This window comes from Anabrus simplex, chromosome 1, assembly GCF_040414725.1.
Source record: "Anabrus simplex isolate iqAnaSimp1 chromosome 1, ASM4041472v1, whole genome shotgun sequence".
Taxonomy (NCBI): Eukaryota; Metazoa; Arthropoda; class Insecta; order Orthoptera; family Tettigoniidae; genus Anabrus; species Anabrus simplex.
Genome location: NC_090265.1, coordinates 599816297 through 599839465, shown reverse-complemented (window position 1 = coordinate 599839465; position 23169 = coordinate 599816297). Strand labels below are relative to the sequence as shown.

Here is a 23169-nt window from a genome sequence, read left to right as displayed (position 1 = left end):
AGGTTATATTTTCTTAGCAAAAAACAAGAAATAACAATAATGGCAGGTACAGAGTAGCAAAACCACTAATCGAGAATGTACAATTACAGGATTTGGGGCTCCGAGAGCCAGACACACAATTCTTGAGCAATTAGCCCAACTTTACGATATACAGAATTCAACAAAGGGGCAGAAGACCCCAATCAAGCCCAGGAGCACTTGCTCCCAATTACATCATAAAGCCTCCGAGGCGCGCAGAAACAAACTTCAAAAGAGCGATCTGCTCTCAAAGGTTAAGCCTATCAAAGGCCACACCAAACTCCACCTTCAAGTTGTCCTCTAAGGACATAAACACAGGGGTAAAGATACCCAACCTACTGAGGCCTATTAAGTGAGAAAATGTAATTACCTGGCCTCTAAAATACCAATTTGAGAGGAGGCGAACTTGCGCTCCTAATACACTTTGTTTAAAACCTACTTGGCACTAGGCCGTTAATGCAAGGGCTAATCCCATACTAAAGAGGTGACTTTTAGAAGGAAACAATTTACATTACGTTAAGGAAGAAACGGTTGTAAAAATAAGTTCACCTCAATGCAATATGAGAGGGAGCTCGAGAGGGTTAAGCACTCTCTATCCCAATATGAAGCTTAAAAGATAGAATAAATACAAAGATTCTTTACATTTTAGGGAAAGTTACATGGGGGAAAAGCTTCGGACCCGCCCCGAGAGTTAAACTGCTGAGCTAGCAAGAAAAGAAGTTATTAATCGGCCATTACCTTGTTGTTGAACTGCTGCCCGAAGGAAGAGGCGCTTCCCGCCCCCTGTTATGTACTTTACACACTGAAAGATGTTACTGAAGTGGCGCAGAGACCCTAAAATCAGCAGTTTAAATACTCTCGCAGAAAGTTCGAGGCGTTTCAGGAAGGAAAACACCCGCCCACAAACATTTTATTGGTGGATAAAGAAAACCCCTACACAAGATGAAGAAGAAACACATTATTGGTGGAAAATTAATTAAAGAAATTCGGGATTGGCTAAATTCAAAACAAGGGGAAAGAAAGGGTTAATATTGCCAACTTAAACAATGACTGAAAGAAATTTAGCAAAGAACAAACTTTTGAAATTAAATTTTCTCCAAAAAACAGTTCTTTCACTTCGCACTAGGGTGCACCGTTGTAGTTCTTCAGTAGTGTCCTCTAGAAGAGAATGTTCACACTTCTTACTACAAGCAAAACAAAAATACGTCGAAAACAACACAGTTCAGAAACTTCAAAATTTCCAAGTAGTGACATCTTCAGGGTTACTTGAAAATTAACACATAAGACAAAGTTCAGACTTATTCCAGTAGGGGAGTTTCAACTGGCGCAAGGTTTGAATTAGCGGCGTGGAAGTGTACCGCCCGGTACAGACCTCCCCCCCCAAAAGTCCCGTCCAGGGGTGACACATGAAATTCATTAAAAACAAGGTCCAAGTTATGATGTCGATATGGAGATTAATTGCAGAAGTATTTATAAAAATTTTCTAAATTTATTCTGATCCAGTTTCAAAATTCTTGTAGTAACTGTTGAAGAAATGTCTTTATGTTTGTAGAAGTTGAATTCAGAAGGAAAATTTTAGTTTTGAAGTTGAGGAAAAAAAAAAAAATCTTCTAAGTCCACCAGATATTGCTGTTGAATTCCCAAGTGTTGTAATTGCTGATAGTAAATGTCCATGTAGTTGATTAAATATTTCGATGTTGATTAAGTTGGATGGCCAGACCGGCCGTTGCAGCTTGTGTCCAAAGGCGGCCGCTCGGACCCCTCAAGTACCCTGAGATACCGCTCGCCCGCACTATGAGAGGAGTAGTGGTGTTGAAGCACGCCGCGCCCCCGGCGAACATATACAGGCTGCGGGCAAGTAGCAGGTCGTGCGCCGCACATCAGCCTTGGCCGGGAGGAGGGCTCCGGCTCGCCGTACGCTGGTCGACCTCTCTGGAGTAGAGGGGGCCCTTCCTCTATTCCAGTAGCGGTACGGCGCCGCGCAGCTGCGGGGGCACTGAAACATTAAAGCTCGGCGGCAGAATTTCTGTTGGACCAGAATGATTTTAGGGTACATTCATTGTGGTGAGGTTGAGGGGCCAGCAGCGTGGAGAAATTTATGTAATTCCCATAAGCCACAGTGTGAAGTGGAGCAGGAGACGGGAGCGTGGTAATGGCCGTGGTAAGGACAGGATGGCAGTTTAACTAATCGGGGGAGGTTTACAAAAAATGCTTAAATATAAAAGAAATATTATAGAAGGGGCAGAATGCCTTAAAAGTGAAAACTCAAAAAAAAATATAACCTTCATATTCCTCTCAAGATTATATGAAGCAAGTTAGCACAGAAATTATACAGGTTTCACCTGCGACAGGTGAACCCTAAATATCCTCTCGGTGGCTGGATTACTTAATAACAACGTAACCGGCGTCAGGAAATCGAGAATGACACACGGCCCATGAAATCTGGGGGCAAGCTTGCCCGCGGGAACAAAATTCTTGACCATTACTTGGTCGCCTACCTTCAAATTGGTGGGTCTCCGTCCACGACCATATCTTTCCCTAACCTTTTCATGAGACACCTTAAGATTGGCTTTAGCTTTCTTCCAAAGATCTTTGATATTATCCGGATCTATTGTCTCGGGTAGAATGTCACTCAGAGACCAGAGGTTAGAGAGCGGCGTGTTGGGAACGAACTTAAACATCAAAGAAGCTGGAGTAAACTTGTGAGATTCATGAACCGCCGAATTCAAAGCAAAAGCTAACCAATGCAGGGACGTGTCCCACCTAGAATGATATTCATGATGATAGGCAATAAGCGCGAACCTGAGATTACGATTAACCCGTTCAGCCAGAGATGGTTGAGGGTAATAAGCAGAAGTCGTCACATGAGAGATGGACAAGTCAAAACAGAATTTACGAAAAAGATTTGATGTAAACGCCTCAGCATTATCAGACACAATATATTGGCACGGACCAAAAGAAGCAAAGATAGAATTTAGACAAGTAATGGTGGACTGAGCGGTAGCCAGCTTAGTCGGAAATAACCAGGAAAATCTTGTAAAACCATCTACGCATACAAAGATGAACTTGTTGGCATTTCCCTTTGACTGGGGGAAGGGTCCTACATAATCAATATACAGGCGTTCCATGGGGCGCGACGCTTGATGCGAAGACAGAAGGCCTACCTTGGTGGACATGGTTGGTTTACTAAGCAAACAAGATTTACAAGCTTTTACTAGTTCACGGATTTCACCGTCCATACCCTTCCAGATGAACCTTTCACGAATCTTTTCACGAGTTTTAAAGATTCCAAGATGCCCCCCTAATGGGGTCTCATGATAATACTTGAAGATCATAGGTACAAGAACAGCTGGAACGACAACCTTCATCATCTTATCATGCCTTGATGGGCAACATAAAACACCGTTCCTCAGAACATAAGGGACGACATGTTCCCCAGAAGAAAGGGTTTCCATTATCGGAGCCAGCGTCGGATCTTCACGTTGGTATTTCACGATATCCCTAAAGAGCATGGGAGCATCTGTTAAGATGGCATTCACATCAGATAGTATGGACTCGGGAGGTGATGAACTGTCGACCGGTTCATGGGTCTCGACGTCGTTGGAAAACATACGGCTGAGTCCATCGGCAACAACATTTTCAGTCCCTCTGATATGCCTGACATCGAATTGGAAGGCAGAAATACGGATGGCCCAACGGGCTATACGACCAGTACGACGCGGCCTACCTAAGACCCAGCTTAAGGCTTGATTATCTGTCTCCAGGTCGAATTTGACATGTTCCAGATAGAGACGGAACTTTTCTAAGGCAAATAAGACTGCCAAACCTTCGAGCTCATAGATGGAATACTTGGCTTCTTGAGCCGATAGAGTCCTAGATGCATAGGCGATGGGTCGCCTCCCTAGTTCGGTCTCTTGAAGAAGGACTGCAGCTACTGCTGACGACGACGCGTCAGTTTGGACGATGAATTTCTTTGAGAAATCAGGCATAGCAAGGACAGGGGCATTACAGAGAGCTAATTTAAGATCTTCAAAAGCGGCTTGTTGAGAAGGTCCCCACTCGAATTTGATGCCTTTCCTACGAAGAAGGTTTAAGGGCGCCGCTCTATTAGCGAAGTTAGGAATAAACTTCCTGAAGAAATTCACCATACCAATGAACCTGGCGATACCTTTAATGTCCTTGGGAGGTTTAAAATCACGGATGGCCTGTGTTCTAGAATGATCGACGGCAACGCCATCAGGTGACACAATATGCCCTAGGAATGACATAGAGGGCTTCGCAAAGGCAACCTTGGACGACTTAACAGTTAACCCAGCCTTACGAAGGCGATTAAGAACTTCTCGCAGATGATCTAGATGTTCTTCAAAAGTCTCCGAAAATACGACGACATCATCCAAGTAGTGATACAAGTACTCAAATTTGATGTCGGAGAAGACCCTATCTAGCAGCCTAGTGAGTACAGCTGCTCCCGTGGGGAGCCCGAAAAGCACGCGGTTGTATTCATACAAATTCCAATCCGTGGCAAACGCTGTAAGATGTTTAGACTCTTCCGCTAGGGGAATTTGATTGTAGGCCTGATTCAAATCCAAGATGGTGAAGAACTTGGCCTTACGGAACCATGAAAAACAAGAGTGAAGGTCGGGAAGGGGCACAGATTGTAACACCACCTTCCGATTGAGAGCCCTATAATCAATGACAGGCCTGAAGCCCCCTTGGGGTTTCGGGACTAGAAAAATAGGCGAAGAATACGCTGACTTAGAGGGCCTAATAATACCATCCTTCAACATCTGATCGATGATTTCTTTCAGAGCCTTCATTTTAGGTGGAGATAGCCTATAAGGTGGAAAACGGACAGGAATCGAATCCGTGACCTCAATTTTGTATTCGATAAGGTCAGTAACACCAAGAGTATCAGAGAACACCTCTGGGAACAACTGACACAACTTACGAATACTATCAGCCTGCTCCTCAGGTAGATGTCTAAGGTCTAACAACATCTCATCCTGGGTAGGCGAAATAGATGAACATGACGCAGAATTACATTTTAACAAGGGGATTTTACAATTGGAAGCAAATTTGAATGTGCACGACTTACTCTGAAGATCGAGCACAAGACCCGTGTGAGAAATAAAGTCGGCTCCCAATATGATGGGGCAAGACAAGTGCTTAGCCACAAAGAATTTGATTTTCCATGTAAATTTAAAAATACGAATTTTGACATTTACAGAACCGAGAATTTCTAATGGAGATGAATTAGCCGAAACATATTGAACAGGAGATGAACCATAGTCAGGTAGTTTACAAACCGATTTCAATTTTGAAAACCACTTATCCGAAATAATTGAACAAACACTGCCTGAATCTAATAGAGCTGTTATAGGCTCATTATTTAACTCAATTTTAAGAAAAGGAACAGGTGCGGGGGTGTCCGCCGCAATCCTAAGACACTCTTTGGGGCATTCAAAAGATGAATTTGAAGACTGAACGTTCCCTGAATTTACGACCTGTTTGCCAGGGGCTGAGCCTTGGGAAGCAGAATTAGTCGACTCAGCTGAAGCCGCTAGTCACTTATTATTAGTGACATTGGTGGAAGTTGGACCAGAAGTTGAGCAGGAGGGGGTGCTATTCGAATTTGGGCAATTCTTGGCGATATGTGAGAAAGTCCCACATTTAAAACAGCCTTGTGATGAGCCAGCTCCATTATTTGCCCTACTAGATTTGATCAATGGGCACTTGTTCCGAAGATGGTCAGGCGACCCGCAAGCGTAACATTTACGAGGTGTGACTGATCGGCGAGGTGGAGGCCGAGTATTACTAAAAGAAGGCGGGGGTTTTTTTCGCGACACGCAAGGAATCGGCATATCTAACTCCTTCCGCTGAGACGGCCAATGCTTCAAGTTCAGAGAAGGTTTGCGGGCACGCCGCGAAACACAAATATGACCTATAAGATGGTGAAATGCCTTCCACAATAGCTTGTACAATCTGATCCTCAGGGAAGTGAAGAGCAAACACCCTTGTATAGAACTTAATGTCTTGTATGAAATCAGCCAGATTTTCATCCAATCTCTGTACTCGATAATAGTACTTCTGAATCAAAGATGACCTCGCGCGAGCAGGAATAAAATTTGCAAGTAGGTGTGCATGAAAATCTTCAATAGATGACTGCTCAACTATGGCTCTTACTATTTTGTCAGAGAGAATACCAATTGCATAGGGATAAATTATCTGTAAAATTTGACACGGAGAAAGAGAAAAAACAAGGGCATGATCTTGAAATTCAACTAAAAACCTTAAGAATGAAATAACTTCACTGGTGGTATTAACAGAAAACTTAGAGATACCTCTGAGCAACATTGCTAATGGATGAGGCAAGCTGCTGAACCCAGGTGACATAGTAGGTAAAAGTTTCAGTGGCAAAGAAGATAATTCAGAACGTACATTATTCAACGATGCACGGCGTTCAGACTCGTTGTCCAATGGGGCAGAGATCGTTTGAGCTCCAACGGTTATCCTATTGACTTCTCCCTTAGGAGGCTCTTCCTCGCTACCTACATTCACCGTGGTGGGTTGATCGATTTTGGGAGGAACTTCCCCAGTTAACAATTGGGTAACCTTACTGGATAATTCAGAAATACTTTCAAGCAACGTACTAGCTTCCTTCCTCTGAACATCATTCAACTTCAGAGACAACAGATCGTTAACTCTATTTGAAAAATGAAATAGCCTGGCTTGCACACGCTTAATTTGATTAGGAGAAGGATCATTTTCGTCAAAAAAACTAACTACAGATGCTAGCCCAGTAGTATTCTCGGTGATCGTGGAAAGAGAGTCGTCAATTTCTTTCTCTCCCAAAGTGGGGATGGAAATGGGCAAATCAAGGGACTCTCTAAGCTTGTTTGTGTCTACTGCAACCGTGCCTCCAGATTGCACATTTCTAATAGTCAATTCATAGATCAACTCCTCCTTGCGCAAATAGTTGAGATGGAGAACATCGCGAGGGCCGGGCATGATGACAGAACAATTTTTGAAAAAGAAAAAATCAAAATTTCCAGCAACAGAGAAAATTGTCAGAGTTCGAATCAAAACAATGTTTAGCCGTCAAAAGGGGCTAAATTGAGACCCATTCAACCACGCTCTGCTACCACTTGTTACGGAGTTTTCCGTGGTAGTTAGAGGTGAAAGAAGGTGCGGGGGTGAACAGGTCTCAGGCTACGAAATTAAAGTGAATTTAAAATTTAACAAGGTTATATTTTCTTAGCAAAAAACAAGAAATAACAATAATGGCAGGTACAGAGTAGCAAAACCACTAATCGAGAATGTACAATTACAGGATTTGGGGCTCCGAGAGCCAGACACACAATTCTTGAGCAATTAGCCCAACTTTACGATATACAGAATTCAACAAAGGGGCAGAAGACCCCAATCAAGCCCAGGAGCACTTGCTCCCAATTACATCATAAAGCCTCCTCGAGGCGCGCAGAAACAAACTTCAAAAGAGCGATCTGCTCTCAAAGGTTAAGCCTATCAAAGGCCACACCAAACTCCACCTTCAAGTTGTCCTCTAAGGACATAAACACAGGGGTAAAGATACCCAACCTACTGAGGCCTATTAAGTGAGAAAATGTAATTACCTGGCCTCTAAAATACCAATTTGAGAGGAGGCGAACTTGCGCTCCTAATACACTTTGTTTAAAACCTACTTGGCACTAGGCCGTTAATGCAAGGGCTAATCCCATACTAAAGAGGTGACTTTTAGAAGGAAACAATTTACATTACGTTAAGGAAGAAACGGTTGTAAAAATAAGTTCACCTCAATGCAATATGAGAGGGAGCTCGAGAGGGTTAAGCACTCTCTATCCCAATATGAAGCTTAAAAGATAGAATAAATACAAAGATTCTTTACATTTTAGGGAAAGTTACATGGGGGAAAAGCTTCGGACCCGCCCCGAGAGTTAAACTGCTGAGCTAGCAAGAAAAGAAGTTATTAATCGGCCATTACCTTGTTGTTGAACTGCTGCCCGAAGGAAGAGGCGCTTCCCGCCCCCTGTTATGTACTTTACACACTGAAAGATGTTACTGAAGTGGCGCAGAGACCCTAAAATCAGCAGTTTAAATACTCTCGCAGAAAGTTCGAGGCGTTTCAGGAAGGAAAACACCCGCCCACAAACATTTTATTGGTGGATAAAGAAAACCCCTACACAAGATGAAGAAGAAACACATTATTGGTGGAAAATTAATTAAAGAAATTCGGGATTGGCTAAATTCAAAACAAGGGGAAAGAAAGGGTTAATATTGCCAACTTAAACAATGACTGAAAGAAATTTAGCAAAGAACAAACTTTTGAAATTAAATTTTCTCCAAAAAACAGTTCTTTCACTTCGCACTAGGGTGCACCGTTGTAGTTCTTCAGTAGTGTCCTCTAGAAGAGAATGTTCACACTTCTTACTACAAGCAAAACAAAAATACGTCGAAAACAACACAGTTCAGAAACTTCAAAATTTCCAAGTAGTGACATCTTCAGGGTTACTTGAAAATTAACACATAAGACAAAGTTCAGACTTATTCCAGTAGGGGAGTTTCAACTGGCGCAAGGTTTGAATTAGCGGCGTGGAGGTGTACCGCCCGGTACAATAATAATAATAATAATAATAATAATAATAATAATAATAATAATAATAATGGTGTGTGACCTCCGAAGAGGCCTGTTGTAGGTCTTTCGAGCTGACGCCGTATAGGCGACCTGCGCGTCTATGAGAACGGGACCGTACTGTGATGAATTCTAAAAGACGGCACACACACCCAGCTCCCGGGCCATCAGAATTAACCAATGAAGGTTAAAATCCCTGACCCGGCCGGGAATCGAACCCAGGACCCTATGGGCCAAAGGCCAGCATGCTAACCATTTAGCCATGGAGCTGGACTGTACAGATGTTGTAAAAGTACTGTACAAGGTGCATGCAAGTTGGAGAGTGGCATTTGTCATGCTTATGACCATAAGTGGAGTCCATCATGGCATGCACTGTCCCTGTTTATCACAGTTATCGATGATAGCTACAATGAAGAGCATTAAAGAAACACCGAATGAACTCAATGGAACTGCCTTTGCTGATGATGTCAAGATTCAACACATGGAGGGCCAAGTTTCATGTGTTCAGCCTCAAGATCAGCGATTTGAATCGTTGCCCAGGTAAACCTTTCTTCCCCTGTATCTTTTCCTTGTTATTGTCACTGTCATCATCATTACTGTTGTATTTATCTACATCTATTTTAACCTAGATGACCAGTATACTTCCATTATACTGGTATGTGGGCAGTGGACATTTGATTACCAGTGATTAGGGGGATGGAATTTTATTCAACTTCTTCTCAACAGAAGTTGTCTGGCTCCATGGCTAAATGGTTATTGCACTGGCCTTGGTTACAGGGGTCCTGGGTTTCCTTCCCAGCAGGATCAGGCATTTTAGCCATCGTTGATTAATTTCACTGGCACGGGGGCTGGGTGTACGTATCATCTACATCATCATTTCATCCTCATCATGACACGCAGGTCGCCTACGGGTGTCAAATCAAAAGACCTGCACCTGGCAAACCGAACATGTCCTCGGACACTCCCAGCACTAAAGGACATATGCCATTTCCATTTCAACAGAAGTTGATCACGGACAAAGTATGATCATCAAAATAACGTAATTTTTTTTTTGCTATTGGCTTTACGTCGCACCGACACAGATAGGTCTTACGGCGATGATCAGATAATAAATGCCTAGGAGTTGGAAGGAAGCGGCTGTGGCCTTAATTAAGGTACAGCACCAGCATTTACCTGGTATGAAAATGGAAAATCACGAAAAAACATCTTCAGGGATGCTGACAGTGGGATTCGAATCCACTATCTCCCGGATGCAAGCTCACAGCCGCGCGCCCCTAACTGCATGGCCAACTCGTCCAGTACGCAATTTGTAAGTATACATTTCAGCGTTAATTAGACATGATATAATAATGATGTGTAGCCTCCAGGGAGGCCTAGTGCAAGTCTTTCGAGTTATATGACGTGGGAGGACATCAGTAGACGAATAAGTTTGAGTGGTGTCTTTAAAAGTAGGAAAGATCACAATATGAAGATAAAGTTGGAATTCAAGAGGACAAATTGGGGCAAATATTTGTTTATAGGAAGGGGAGTTAGGGATTGGAATAACTTACCAAGGGAAATGTTCAATAATTTTCCAATTTCTTTGCGATCATTTAAGAAAAGGCTAGGAAAACAACAGATAGGGAATCTGCCACCAGGGCGACTGCCCTAAATGCAGATCAGTAGTGATTGATTGATTTCAGGCTCATCACTTTTATCTTTCCTGCCTGATCCCTCTTGGACAGCACTTGTTCTCTTCTCACTCCATTTACAAGGCCTACGGAGTCTAATTTTCATGCCATTTGTGGTCCTTTCTGTTTCTTTGCCAGTGCCTTCTTTCTTTGAAGGATGAGACCCCTTTGTTTTTCACTTTTGGTAAGTGTTAAGAGGGGATAGTATGATGATGATGATGATGATGATGATGATGAGACCTCAACGGCAGCAAAGGCAGAGAAGATGGACTTTTGTACGGTGAAGCTGGCAAAGAAGGCAATCTACTGTCCATTGATATAATGGGCAGAAGGCACGGCGGTACCCCGGCAGCGTCTGTTCCACATGTTAGTAGCGGCTGATAAAATATATCTCAGGGCTAACAACCTTGAGAATTAACAACCGTAACCCACTAGGGTGACCCCACATATATACTTATTGGACTCAGCATGTAGGGAAATATCAACAAAAATATTATCCCAGGTGGTAACCAATCAACCCCCAGTCATGATGGGGTAAACAGGTTTTCAGGTTTCAGGTTTCAGATTTTGATTTTGGGGAGCCTGCACCTTCATGTACTACACCACTACTGCCCTCACATAAACAACAGAAAAAGAAAAGGAACATTACTTACCTACCTACAGTGAACATGAACTACCTGCTAAAGGTAGATAAACTCAAACATACCCTTGAAGTGTTGGTCAAGTATAACATCGTGATAGCAGCATTACAAGAGACTCAGTTCACAGATGTAGACGCAATGGAAACGCAAGGATACCGGATCTATAAAGGGAAACCAGTAAGAGGGTGATAAAGATAGTTCCACACCTGGATACTGGCTTTGCTGTACACCAGACAATGGTTGACTATATATTAGAATTCATCTTACCCACTGACAGAACCTCCTCACTATACTTCAGGTCCCACAACAGAGCATACACCATAGCGAACTTCCATGCACCTACAAACAACACCAGTAGGAAAGATTCCCTCTGTGGGTGGGAGCGGTAGAATAACACCCACGGTGTCCCCTGTCCATCATAAGAGGTGACTAAATGGGGCCCCAGGGGCTCTGAACATTGGAGCGCAGGTTGGCAACCACGGGGCCCTTATTTGAGTCCTGGCATTGCTTCCACTTACTTGTGCCAGGCTCCTCACTTTCATCTATCTTATCCGACCTCCCTTGGTCAACTCTTGTTCTTTTCCAACCCCGACGCTATTAGTTTTTCGGGGGCTAGGGAGTCTTCCATTTTCACGCCCTTCATGGTCCTTGTCTTCCTTTGGCTGATACCTTCATTTTTTGAAGTTTCAGATCCCTTCCATTTTTCTCTCTGATTAGCGTTGTATAGATGATGGTTGCCTAGTTGCACTTTCTCTTAAAACAGTAATCACCACCACCACCACCATCTGAAAGTGGTAGAGTACTATTGGAACACCCTTGAAGAGACTCTAGACAAGATCCCACACCACCATACTCATGGGTGACTTCAATGCACAAGTCGGCAAGGAGAAGAGATATCGCAGGATAGTACGCAGTTACCCAGCCCACAAGAGGACCAACAGAAATGGCGAGCGACTCATAGACCTTTGTGACAAATACAACCTGGTCCTAAAATCAACTGCGTTCAAGCGACTGCCTAGGAAGGCCATGAAGTTTATATCCTATGATAGGAAGGCCATGACCTGGAAGAGTCCAAATTACATGCTAGGTGAATTTCAAATAGACCTTGTGGCTATTGACAGGAGATGCAACAGAGAAATACAAAACATCAAGGTCTTGATAGGAGCTACCCTTGACTCTAACCACTGTTTCTCCAACCTACAACCCTTGCGGAGAGTACCCAAAACCCCAGAGGTCTCGAGGATACCTAGGTTCAACACCCAACGGTTGAGTGAAGAGGATGGTGACTTCCAGACCACCCTTGAGAAGAATGAAAAGGCTAAACTAGATGCCGCTCAAGAAACCATCCCTGCTTCATCGTACAAAGGCAAGCAACCCTGGTGGACCACAGAGTACGATCAGGCTAAAGAGGAAAAGCACAGAGCCTAGATCAAGTGGAACCAGCACAAGGACGAGCCCAATTCATCAGGCTTTCATTGTACAAAGGAAAACAACATCGAGCATCATCCGCAAAACTAAGAGGAACTACAACAGGTCTCAAATACAACACGCAGAAGAAGACTTCAAGAGAAACAATTCAAGATCTCTACAAGGGACTCAAGAAACAGTCTACCTCATACACGGCCCCCCACCCTACATCTCCGAGGGCCAGATGGGAAGCTTCAAATGAACAACAGAGACTGCACCAACATCTTTTCAGAGTACTTCCAAAAAATTCTCAACGCAGAAGAACCTAAAGTTAGACTGAACTTCACCACACTCTGGAACCAGGACTCTGTACCACCCAAAAGAGAAGAAATAGAGGAGATAATCAAAGGCCTCAAGAACAACAAGGCCTCAGGTGAAGATGGTATAGTTGCAGAGATGTGGAAGCATGTAGATGAGCAGTCCCTGCAGAATATTACTCAGATCATCCAAGAGATACGGAGAACAGAGGCCTTGCCAGAGGGATGAACCTCAGCCATGATCCATCCACTACACAAGAAGGGAAGTAAGACTGACCTCAACAACTACAGAAGCATCTCCGTGTTGTTTGTAACCTAAAAGATCTTCTCTACAGCCCTGCTAACTAGAGTCACCGAACAGCTGGACTCCCAACTAGGTGAATACCAGGCTGGTTTCCACGTCAGTAGGTCCTGCGCAGAGCAGATACAAAACTTCAAGACCATCCTCACATATAGGAGCTGAGGTGCATACCCGTGGGTAGCCATTGTGGTGGATTTCCAAAAGGCATATGATTCAAAATACGGACAGACCCTTTTCTCCACCCTGTGGGAACTAGGCCTAAATGAGAAGACCACCAGACTGGTCCACACTACCTTGATGAACACCACCTCCAAAGTCAAGTTCAGGGGTGAGCTGTCTGAGAGCTTTCCCATCCAAAAAGGAGTCAGACAGGGATATGGTCTCCCTTGCATCTTCAACTGTGTACTAGAGAAGATCGTCAGGGAATGGACTGCCACATTGTCATCAGAAGCAGGACTGAAGCTTGGGTACAAGAAAGATAACCTCAATGTACCCTGTCTAGCCTTTGCTGATGATCTCAACCTACTGGCCAACAGCATGGAGGAGGCTACTCACCAACTACAGAGCCTCTAAAGTATTGCAACAAAAACTGGCTTGAGGGTCAACCTACAGAAGATGGAGTTTCTCACTAATATAGAGCAAGCTCCTTCTACAATACCACTAGGAAACAACACCATAAGTAAAGTTCCTGCAGTCAAATACTTAAGAGAATGGATCTCAGCAAGTGAACATCTTGAGGCAAACACATTTCACAATCTCATTTTTCATCATATCATATTTCATTTATCACCTTTCCAGGTCACATCTGAAATTTCAAACCCTGACCACAGTCAGACTTTTGATCATGGATCAGATAATCAAACTAATATGGGAAGTCTTCTATTGAAAGAATCCACTGGTTTGGACAGCTATATAATCTTCCAAACAAAGACACCATTCGGATATGGTGGGGTGTCAGATAGAGGACTGTGGCAAGTCAGAGTGCCCAGAGACATAAGGAACAACCATGCAGATTAATTAAACTAAGAATGTACTGAAGTTCAATAAACCAGGAAAGTTTTCATATTTGGCAACACTAAATATCAATTCATTGATGAAGAATTAAATAATACTGATCTGAACTCAACTGAATCAAGAGGGTATCATCTCTATAAAGGACCTCCAGGTGAAAGAGTCATAAAGAATGTCCCTCAATTTGGAGTTGGTTTCTTGGTACACAGTTCATTCTAGATTCCATTATTGATTTTACCTCAAATTCATCAAGAGTAGCATTATTAACAATTAAAATAGAAAACAAGATCTATACATTGTTTAGTATCTCATGCCTGCAAAATTTTAACACGTATTATTTACAGAAGAATGGAAAAACAAGTTGAAGCTGAGTTGGGGGAAGATCAATTTGGCTTCAGAAGAAATGTAGGAACACGTGAAGCAATCCTCACTTTACGTCTGATCTTAGAGGATCGAATCAAGAAGGACAAGCCCACGTACATGGCATTCGTAGATCTAGAAAAGGCATTCGATAATGTTGATTGGACCAGGCTATTTATGATTCTGAAGATGATAGGGATCAGATACCGGGAACGAAGAATTATCTACAGTCTGTATAAAAATCAGTCTGCAGTGATAAGAATCGAGGGCTTTGAAAAAGAAGCAGCAATCCAGAAAGGAGTGAGGCAAGGCTGCAGTTTGTCCTCTCTCCTTTTCAATGTTTACATAGAACAGGCAGTAAAGGAAATCAAAGAGAAATTTGGAAATGGAATCACAGTCCAAGGAGAGGAAATCAAAACCTTGAGATTTGCGGATGATATTGTTATTTTATCTGAGACTGCAGAAGATCTCGAGAAGTTGCTGAATGGTATGGATGAAGTCTTAGGTAAGGAGTACAAGATGAAAATAAATAAGTCCAAAACAAAAGTAATGGAGTGCAGTCGAACGAAGGCAGGTGATGTAGGAAATATTAGATTAGGAAACGAAGTCTTAAAGGAAGAAGATGAATATTGTTACTTGGGTAGTAAAATAACCAACGATGGCAGAAGTAAGGAGGACATAAAATGCAGACTAGCACAAGCAAGGAAGAGCTTTCTTAAGAAAAGAAATTTGCTCACTTCAAACATTGATATCGGAATTAGAAAGATGTTTTTGAAGACTTTTGTGTGGAGCGTGGCATTGTATGGAAGTGAAACATGGACAATAACTAGCTCAGAAAGAAAGAGAATAGAAGCTTTTGAAATATGGTGTTACAGAAGAATGCTGAAGGTGAGATGGATAGATCGAATCACGAATGAAGAGATACTGAATCGAATTGGTGAGAAGAGATCGATTTGGCTAAATTTGACGAGAAGAAGAGATAGAATGATAGGACACATCTTAAGACACCGAGGACTTGTTCAGTTGGTTTTTGAAGGAAGTGTAGGGGGTAAGAACGGTAGGGGTAGACCAAGGTATGAATATGACAAACAGATTAGAGCAGATGTAGGATGCAATAGTTACGTAGAAATGAAAAGGTTAGCACAGGATAGGGTGGCATGGACGGCTGCATCAAACCAGTCTATGGACTGATGACTCCAACAACAACACAACATTGATAAATGTTCATGCTCCAACAAATGAAAAGAACAGAACTGACAAAGAAGGAACAGATCAATTTTGGGATGAACTTGACCAATTAGTAACGAATATACCTGTTACTAACATTAAAATTCTTCTTGGGGATTTTAATGCAAAGATTGGACGTGAGAGAAAATTTCATGTTGTGGTGGGACGATGCCCAGCACATAAATTAATGAACAAGAATGGTGAACGGTTAATTGAATTTTGTATTAACCATGGACTAATTTTAGAAACAACAAGGTTTAAAAGAAAACCGCATAAATTAATGAGTTGGAAAAGTCCAAAATTTTAAATTGGGTGAATCCCAGATAGAACATGTGGCCATGGATCGTAAATTTCATAAAGAAATTTATAATGTTAAGGTTCTGCCTGGTGTTGATGTTGATTCAGACCATTACATCTCCGAGATTAAATTTAAATTAACTCCAAAAAATAAAAATAAACCACATAACCTCATTAGGAAAAGATTGTATGATCTTGGTTCAGTCATTAATAATCGAACATACTTTGAGAAATCCACAACACTTTTAAGTGATAGTTTGGGGACCACTATAAACAAACTAAAATCCATAGCAGAGGAAGCAGCTCCCATTAAAAAAAAACATGCTTGGTGGTATGAAGAGTGTGATACAGCAATACTATGCTGGCACAAAAGCCTTGTTGAATGATCAACAACAAAAAACAGAAAGCTCTAGAGAAGAACTAATCAACGCTAGATGATTAACAGCTAAAGAAATCAGGAGAGTTAAAGGAAATTATCAGAAGGAAACATAAAAATCTATTGATGAAGCTTTCAATCGTAATAAAACAAGAGACGATTATAGGATATTTAAACAATACCAAAAAAATTATATTCCTCCTACTCTTCCGATGAAAGATAAGAACGGAAAGGTGGCCCATAATGATTATGACAATGCAATCATTTTGGCTGAATACTTCAAAACATTACTTAATAGTGAAGACTCTGAAAAATATTTTAAATTTGATCTATTTCCCACAAAAATTAACACCTTTGGAGAAGGTCATACCACTGGTTTACAATGAAGTAAGTGCAGCTATTGATTCACTCAAAATTTTTAAAGCAACAGGAGAAAATCAACTAGTAGCGGAACTCTGGAAGAATGTGAATATACAGACTATTGAGAATCTACACAAACATCTCATTGACATTTGGAATACAGAAAGAATGGAATGTTGTAATTATACACCCAATCCATAAAAAAGGTGATATATCAGATCCTAGTAACTAACTATCAGGGAATTTCTTTGCTAGATGTCACCTATAAAAATTTTTCTAAGATCCTATATTCCAGAATTCATGACCAGCTTGATAGTAAATTGGGTGAATATCAGGGAGGTTTCTGTCCAGGACGAGGAAGTTGTTCAGATCAAATTAGCAGTTTTAAATGGATCATAAAACATTAACGCATCAGGAGCAAAAATTTAGCGATCACTTTTGTTGATTTTCAAAAGACTTATGAGACTATCCATTGTGAATCATTACTACATATCAACAGGGAGATAGATTATCCCCATTGATGTTTAATTGTGTGCTGGAAAAAATTATGCGTGAATGGAGTAAGGTATGTCCTCTGACTGTTAAGATTGGAAGAAATATTCAACTAAATTGTCTTGCATTTGCTGATGATCTGGTGCTATTAGCAACTAGTATAGAAGATGCAAAATTTCAAGTAGAGGAACTAGGAGGATTAGCAGCGAACGCTGGGTTGTAAATATCTGTTTAGAAAACAGAAATGATGCCATCTTTTAAAGTTGACACTCCACATATTATATAATACTCAGAAAATAAAAGTTGTAAATAAATTTAAATATCTTGGTGGAATTGGCACTTGGAATGCTTCCACAGATAATATAACTCTAAAATTGAAATGAGCACAACAAATTACATGGCCAAGTTACAAAAAACAGTCTCTTTCAACTAATGCTAAATTTTGCCATTATAACTCTGTCATCAAACCAGAATCATCGTATGCAAGTGAAACATTATTCAAATTTAATACCCAAGCAACAACAGATAAACTACAGAAAGTGGATAGAAGAATTCTCCAGACAATTATTAATAAAAAACATCAGGTTGATGGTTAGTGGAAACTTTTACCCAGTTCAATAATTTACAAGGAAATTGAATCAATTATTGACACGATGAGAAAATGGAGGATTGCATTTTTTGGACATATATACCATTTGCCAAATTTTAGACTCCTAAAACAGCATTTTGATTTCTTTTGGAATAGTAAAACAAAAACACTTGATTTAAAGAAATATAAATGGATTTGGATGACTTGAAAATTACTTCAGAGCAAATTGAAAATAGAGAAGAGAAGAAGATTCTAAACAACAAATATACAAAACTATCACTTAAAACATCAAAATATACGCAGTATGTTATATCAGCAGAAGAACGGGCTGCAAGATTGTCTAGAATGAAGAAGGTTTGGGAAAAGGAGAAATTATCAAGTTTTAAAAAATGAACTTACTTTTTGATGTGCTTATTTTATGAAGATTTTATTGCATACGGTTGATTTTGGTACTCCAATGTGGGCATAAACAGGGTAAAATAAATAAATAAATAAATAAATAAATAAATAAATAAATAAATAAATAAATAAATAAATAAATAAATAAATAAATAAATAAATAATAATAATAATAATAATAATAATAATAATAATAATAATAATAATAATAATAATAATAATAATAATAATAATCACCATCAAAATTTACCAACATTGAATTTCTGCACTTCTTTTTCTGCTAATATCAATCCTTTACATCTGAAACTCATTATTCACAAACAATACAAGTTTCAAATCAGAAACATCCTTTAGACCACCCTTGTGGTATACAATGTAACATCTACTCAAGCATTGAAATATAATAATATACTGTTGGAATAACAAATAAACAGACAAAAAAAATCTAAAAGTCACTTGCTTCATCTTAAACTGACCTGAAATACATATAAAAGACAATGATTTATTAATTCAGTAAAAATAGTGAATTCTTAAAATCTTGTTTATATAGATACTGACCTGTTGCAATTCATCGTCATGTTGCTGCTCACGTTTCATACGTTCTAGCTCCTGTTCATTAGCACGGTACTCAATTGGAACTACATATCGAAGAGGGCGCTCCGTGGTACAAGCAGCACAACCGGGTCGTGTTGGTGAGTTCACCAGAGTGCACACTGGACACTTCCAACCTGAACAAGTAATGTTTGTGAAATAATCAAAATAAACATATATTTTTAGACACTCACAGTAGCAGCAATTGGAAATTGAAGTGGGATGGGGGTTTACAGATAAGAAAAAGTACCCAGGTTTATGAGATATAGTGGGCAGATGGTTGTGGGGGGTGGGGGATATACATCAAAACTGAAAAAAAAAAAATGAAAAAAAAAGCTACAAAATGGTAAGTTTTTAATACACTCTGAGATATCAACAGAGAGGTAATGTTTATCAACTTCAGTGTGGTAAAATAGTTAGATTTTAATTCAATACCATACAATAAAACTTTCACCAAAGGAACAATATTACACATGTGAAATAGAAGTACAGTGTGATTATACAATTAAAAATCATTTAATATTTGACTACACACTAAGAAACTAACAGGAACTAAAGAGACTGCCAGACTGCCAAATGTGCATGGCAAGCGGGTGAATCATACCTCAGTATCCATGACCTTGGCAAAAAAATATACCCCTGATACCCTTTCTCACAGCGCACGTAAAGTGTCCACTACTTACTGTGGTGCTGTACAAATAGTTTAGCCGTGATGAACGACATTTTATGCGTATTTCTGCTAATAATTTTGTAAATATATAATTAAAGAAAATAAAGGAAAGAATTACCTGATAAGACAACAGGACTTGTAGAAAATGTTTTTTTGTAATAAATCCTATAATTCTCAGTTTCAGGTGGAATAAAAGTAATGTTCTCTCCACAAAAGGTTGGAGGGCGACTGTCCCACCTCGCCATCACCAAATCACCGCCACTGGACACTTACATCTCTTCTATTAATATTATTTTACTTTTTATTAATTAAGGTTTTAAAATGTTCAAATGTTCTCTGGGATTCTGATACAGTAATTTTTCAACTCATTAGCACTACTGTATAAACGTTTGAAACAGATCTTTATTACCAACTTAGTTCAGAGTAGCTCCTCTGTGTGTCTGTGGTACAGTGTTGTCTGTGTAATCTCAAGATTTTGGATTCAAACATGGCAGTGGTAGTCAGAGTTTTGAAGAGTGGAAGAAAACCCACTCCTCACACATTGTCCTTTGACTGTTGAAGATCTGTGGTGAACAATTTTTTGGGTGTTTATCTGACAAAATTAATTAAAAGCTCAGTCATGGATTGCCCAACAAAGATCCAATGGCATCAAATGAAAATACCAGTACATGGTAGCTGAGTTGTTGGTGTTGGTGTTGTTGTTTCAGAATCATTAGGGAACTGTGTTGTTTTACTTCAATGAATTCCCCTTTAATTACTTGTAGACAGTGAGTATAGCACTTAAAGACAGAGAATATTTCTACAAGGATAGTAAATATTTGATATTTAATGATGAGATTTACCAACTTGTGCTGGTAGGTTACCCAGGATTCTTATGAAAGGAATAATCTTCTTCACTTCAGATTCACTGTAGAAGATAGGGACATCATTAGTCAGCAGTTTAATATAAATGAGTATGGATATGGGAGCGTTCTAATATAAGCTTTTATAATAGCATTCCTACAGAGAGAGAGAGCATGGAAGAACTGTTAGAGAGCAAGGCACCCCGTTTTCCAGTTCTATCTTGGAGTGTGTCTGTAAGTGTGCAGGTTTCAAAGGGTTTTAGTGTTTTGTTTGCAAGTTTGTATGTATGACAGATCAAAAACAAATTATAATAATTATAATTCACTACTGAGGCACCTAGAATCAAAACCCACCAAATCACTGATGTAAAAAAAAAAAAAAAAAAAAAAAAGGTGAGGTGAAGTTGCTTTTCTGTGTACCTTTACATCTCAAATTCAATCTCGACATTATTTTTCTTCAAAATCTGCTTGATTCCATTGAAAATGCTGGACAGAACTCATGGCCAGTTTCAATATACATTAGATTCAACTGATTTTTCATCATTGTCAGTTTTAAAAACCAATTCTATTTCTGTCAGTCAGGTGTAGAATTGTACTACTCAGCATTCCTCTGCTACAGTGAGCTGCATATATCATCAGCTTCAGAACAGTGATCTTAATGGAAGAAATTACTGACTCCTTGTCTGAATGATCAGCGTAGTGCTCTTCAGTTTAGTGGGATCTGGGTTCAATTCCCGGTCAGGTCTGAAATTATAACCTTAAATGTTTAAATCCCTTGGCTTGGGGACTGAGTGTTTATACTGTCCCTAACATTCTTACAACTCACACACTACACACAACATTATCCTCCATTATAATAATATGCAGTTTCCTATACACAGCAGATGTCGCCTAGCCTCATCAGAGGGTCTGCCTCACAAAGTCTGCACCCGGCTAGAAATAGCCAGACAACATTTTTATTATATAGTGGAAGAAACCTAAGACTTAGTGCTGATGGATGTGCAGTACAAAATAAAACCACAATACTCAATGGGAAGTCCTCTAATTGGTTACTTGATTAATTACTTGCAAGTATTAAGAGAGTTGAAATGATATACCCTGTAGCCAGGCAGTCATTTCTCCCTCCTGATCACATATTCAAACTAATTAAAAAAGAACTAAGGAAGAAGGAAATTATTGTAGATTATTGAAGAAGGAGACAGACAAAATCTTTAAAATTCCTGGAAAATGACAAGTCAGGTTCAGTCCACATAAAAAATTTATTTCATAAATATCTGCATTGAAGGAACAGAGATAACAGTACAAGGTGAAGAGAACTTCAAATAGTACATGACAGTTTGAAATGCAGCAAGAAGAAGAAGTAGAAGAATTGTGATGAATCCTCATATTCTAAGCCTTGAAGTTCCTTAGAAAGTGCCTAAAATAAAAGATGTGACCAAATATTTGGAGGAGCACTTTGAGCCTCATCCACAAGAGCCAAGGTTTATGTGGAGAATATAAATTCAAGTAATATCACTCAAGAGGAAGAAGATGAAAAAATATTTATCATGAGGAAGACAAGTGTGGCAGTGTTGTATAAAACCTGGATGTACTCACCTGTATTCCAAATTTATTCTGCTTTCAGATGCCATTCTTTATAAAATAAATATTGTTTTATTTATGAAGTAGGCATATACCTTCTGTCTGGTTTTCATTGTTACATCACTTTGTAGGGTTTAGATTAAAATATATTCAACTTTGCAACATTTTTAATGTTCGGAAATACTTCCCTTACTTTCAAAAGTCTCTAAAGCCACTCTATAGTTTCAAAAACCATCAAGTCCAAATTAAATTTTAAACATTTGTTTGCTTTGTGAATAGGCTAACCCAAACTTAACATGATTACATCCAATGAAGTAAACATATAAAAACATTACCTATATTCCAAGAATGTTTGTTCATTTAGAAATTGTTTTCTCAAAAATCATACCTAGCTTCATAGTTCCCGTTGTTGTTTGCTGTTCCTGTTGGTTGGGTTGCTGAGCTGTACTGGTGTTTGCTACATTTAACCGTGCACCCCTCTGAGGGCCAGGAACAGGCTCCACTACTTTAGGTCTATCATGAATGATGACCGCCGATGCTGACACTAGAACCCTTTCCTCTTCTCCACTCTCGTCCTCTTCTTCTTCCTCTTCTTCTTCTTCCTCTTCTTCCTCCATCTCAGCATTATTCCTCCCATTCATCTGAGGAAGTTTTTCGGGCTCTTTGTCAGGAACAGGTCGTCTAAAAGGGTAAAATGATTTTTTAAACCTAATCATCAAATTCAGTACTTTTATAAACAGCACCTAACACTAAGAAATCTGATTGAATTATTCTTCATTAAAAGAACACTGAATATTCATATGCAAAACTACATCTATGATTGGAAATTATTGGTGTACTGTGATTTTACCTGGAAAAGGGATTCTTTAACAGACCAGTCAATCAATTGACATAAGTTTTTCATTTTTAAGCTCTCTTAAACATCAACTCCCAGAAGTCTGTAGTAGGGTCAACGCAGCATGGATGAAGTTGTGACAGGTTACTGGAGTACTCTGTGACAAATGCCTAAACACCGCTGTTTGCCCAGTTTCCCTCTGTGGAACAGAATGCCGGGCAGTGAAATCAAAACATGAATAAGATTTCCACGTAACGAAAATGTGAATACTTCATTGGAGCCTCGGCCTCACACAATGGCGTTACGTGATAGACAAAAGTGTCTGTCAGCGACTGGATATTACTCTGATTGCAGAGAAAATGAAAGAGGCAAGGCTGGGGTGGTTCAGATACAGATTCAGTTGCCAGCACAGCACTGTGACTACACCCCCAGCGGATTTTGACCTTGCAGAAGGTCAGACGGTGGATGGACCACATAAATAAAGACATGGAGAAAGCCAATGTCAGCTCGAAAGATGCTATGAATCACAATAAATGGC

The 23169-nt window shown here is 40.0% G+C and overlaps 1 protein-coding gene across 2 annotated transcripts in view; it reads right to left on the bottom strand.

The window, feature by feature from the left end:
- LOC136881282 (microtubule-associated protein futsch) overlaps positions 1–23169 on the bottom strand; it is a 383949-nt gene that overhangs the window by 51063 nt on the left and 309717 nt on the right. For both annotated transcript variants that reach the window (XM_068225087.1, XM_068225088.1), the window contains 2 exons: positions 22185–22477; positions 18671–18840 (listed from right to left, as the gene is read on the bottom strand). In XM_068225087.1, the coding sequence (XP_068081188.1) occupies positions 18671–18840; positions 22185–22477 (463 nt within the window). The remainder of the gene's footprint in view (positions 1–18670; positions 18841–22184; positions 22478–23169) is intronic.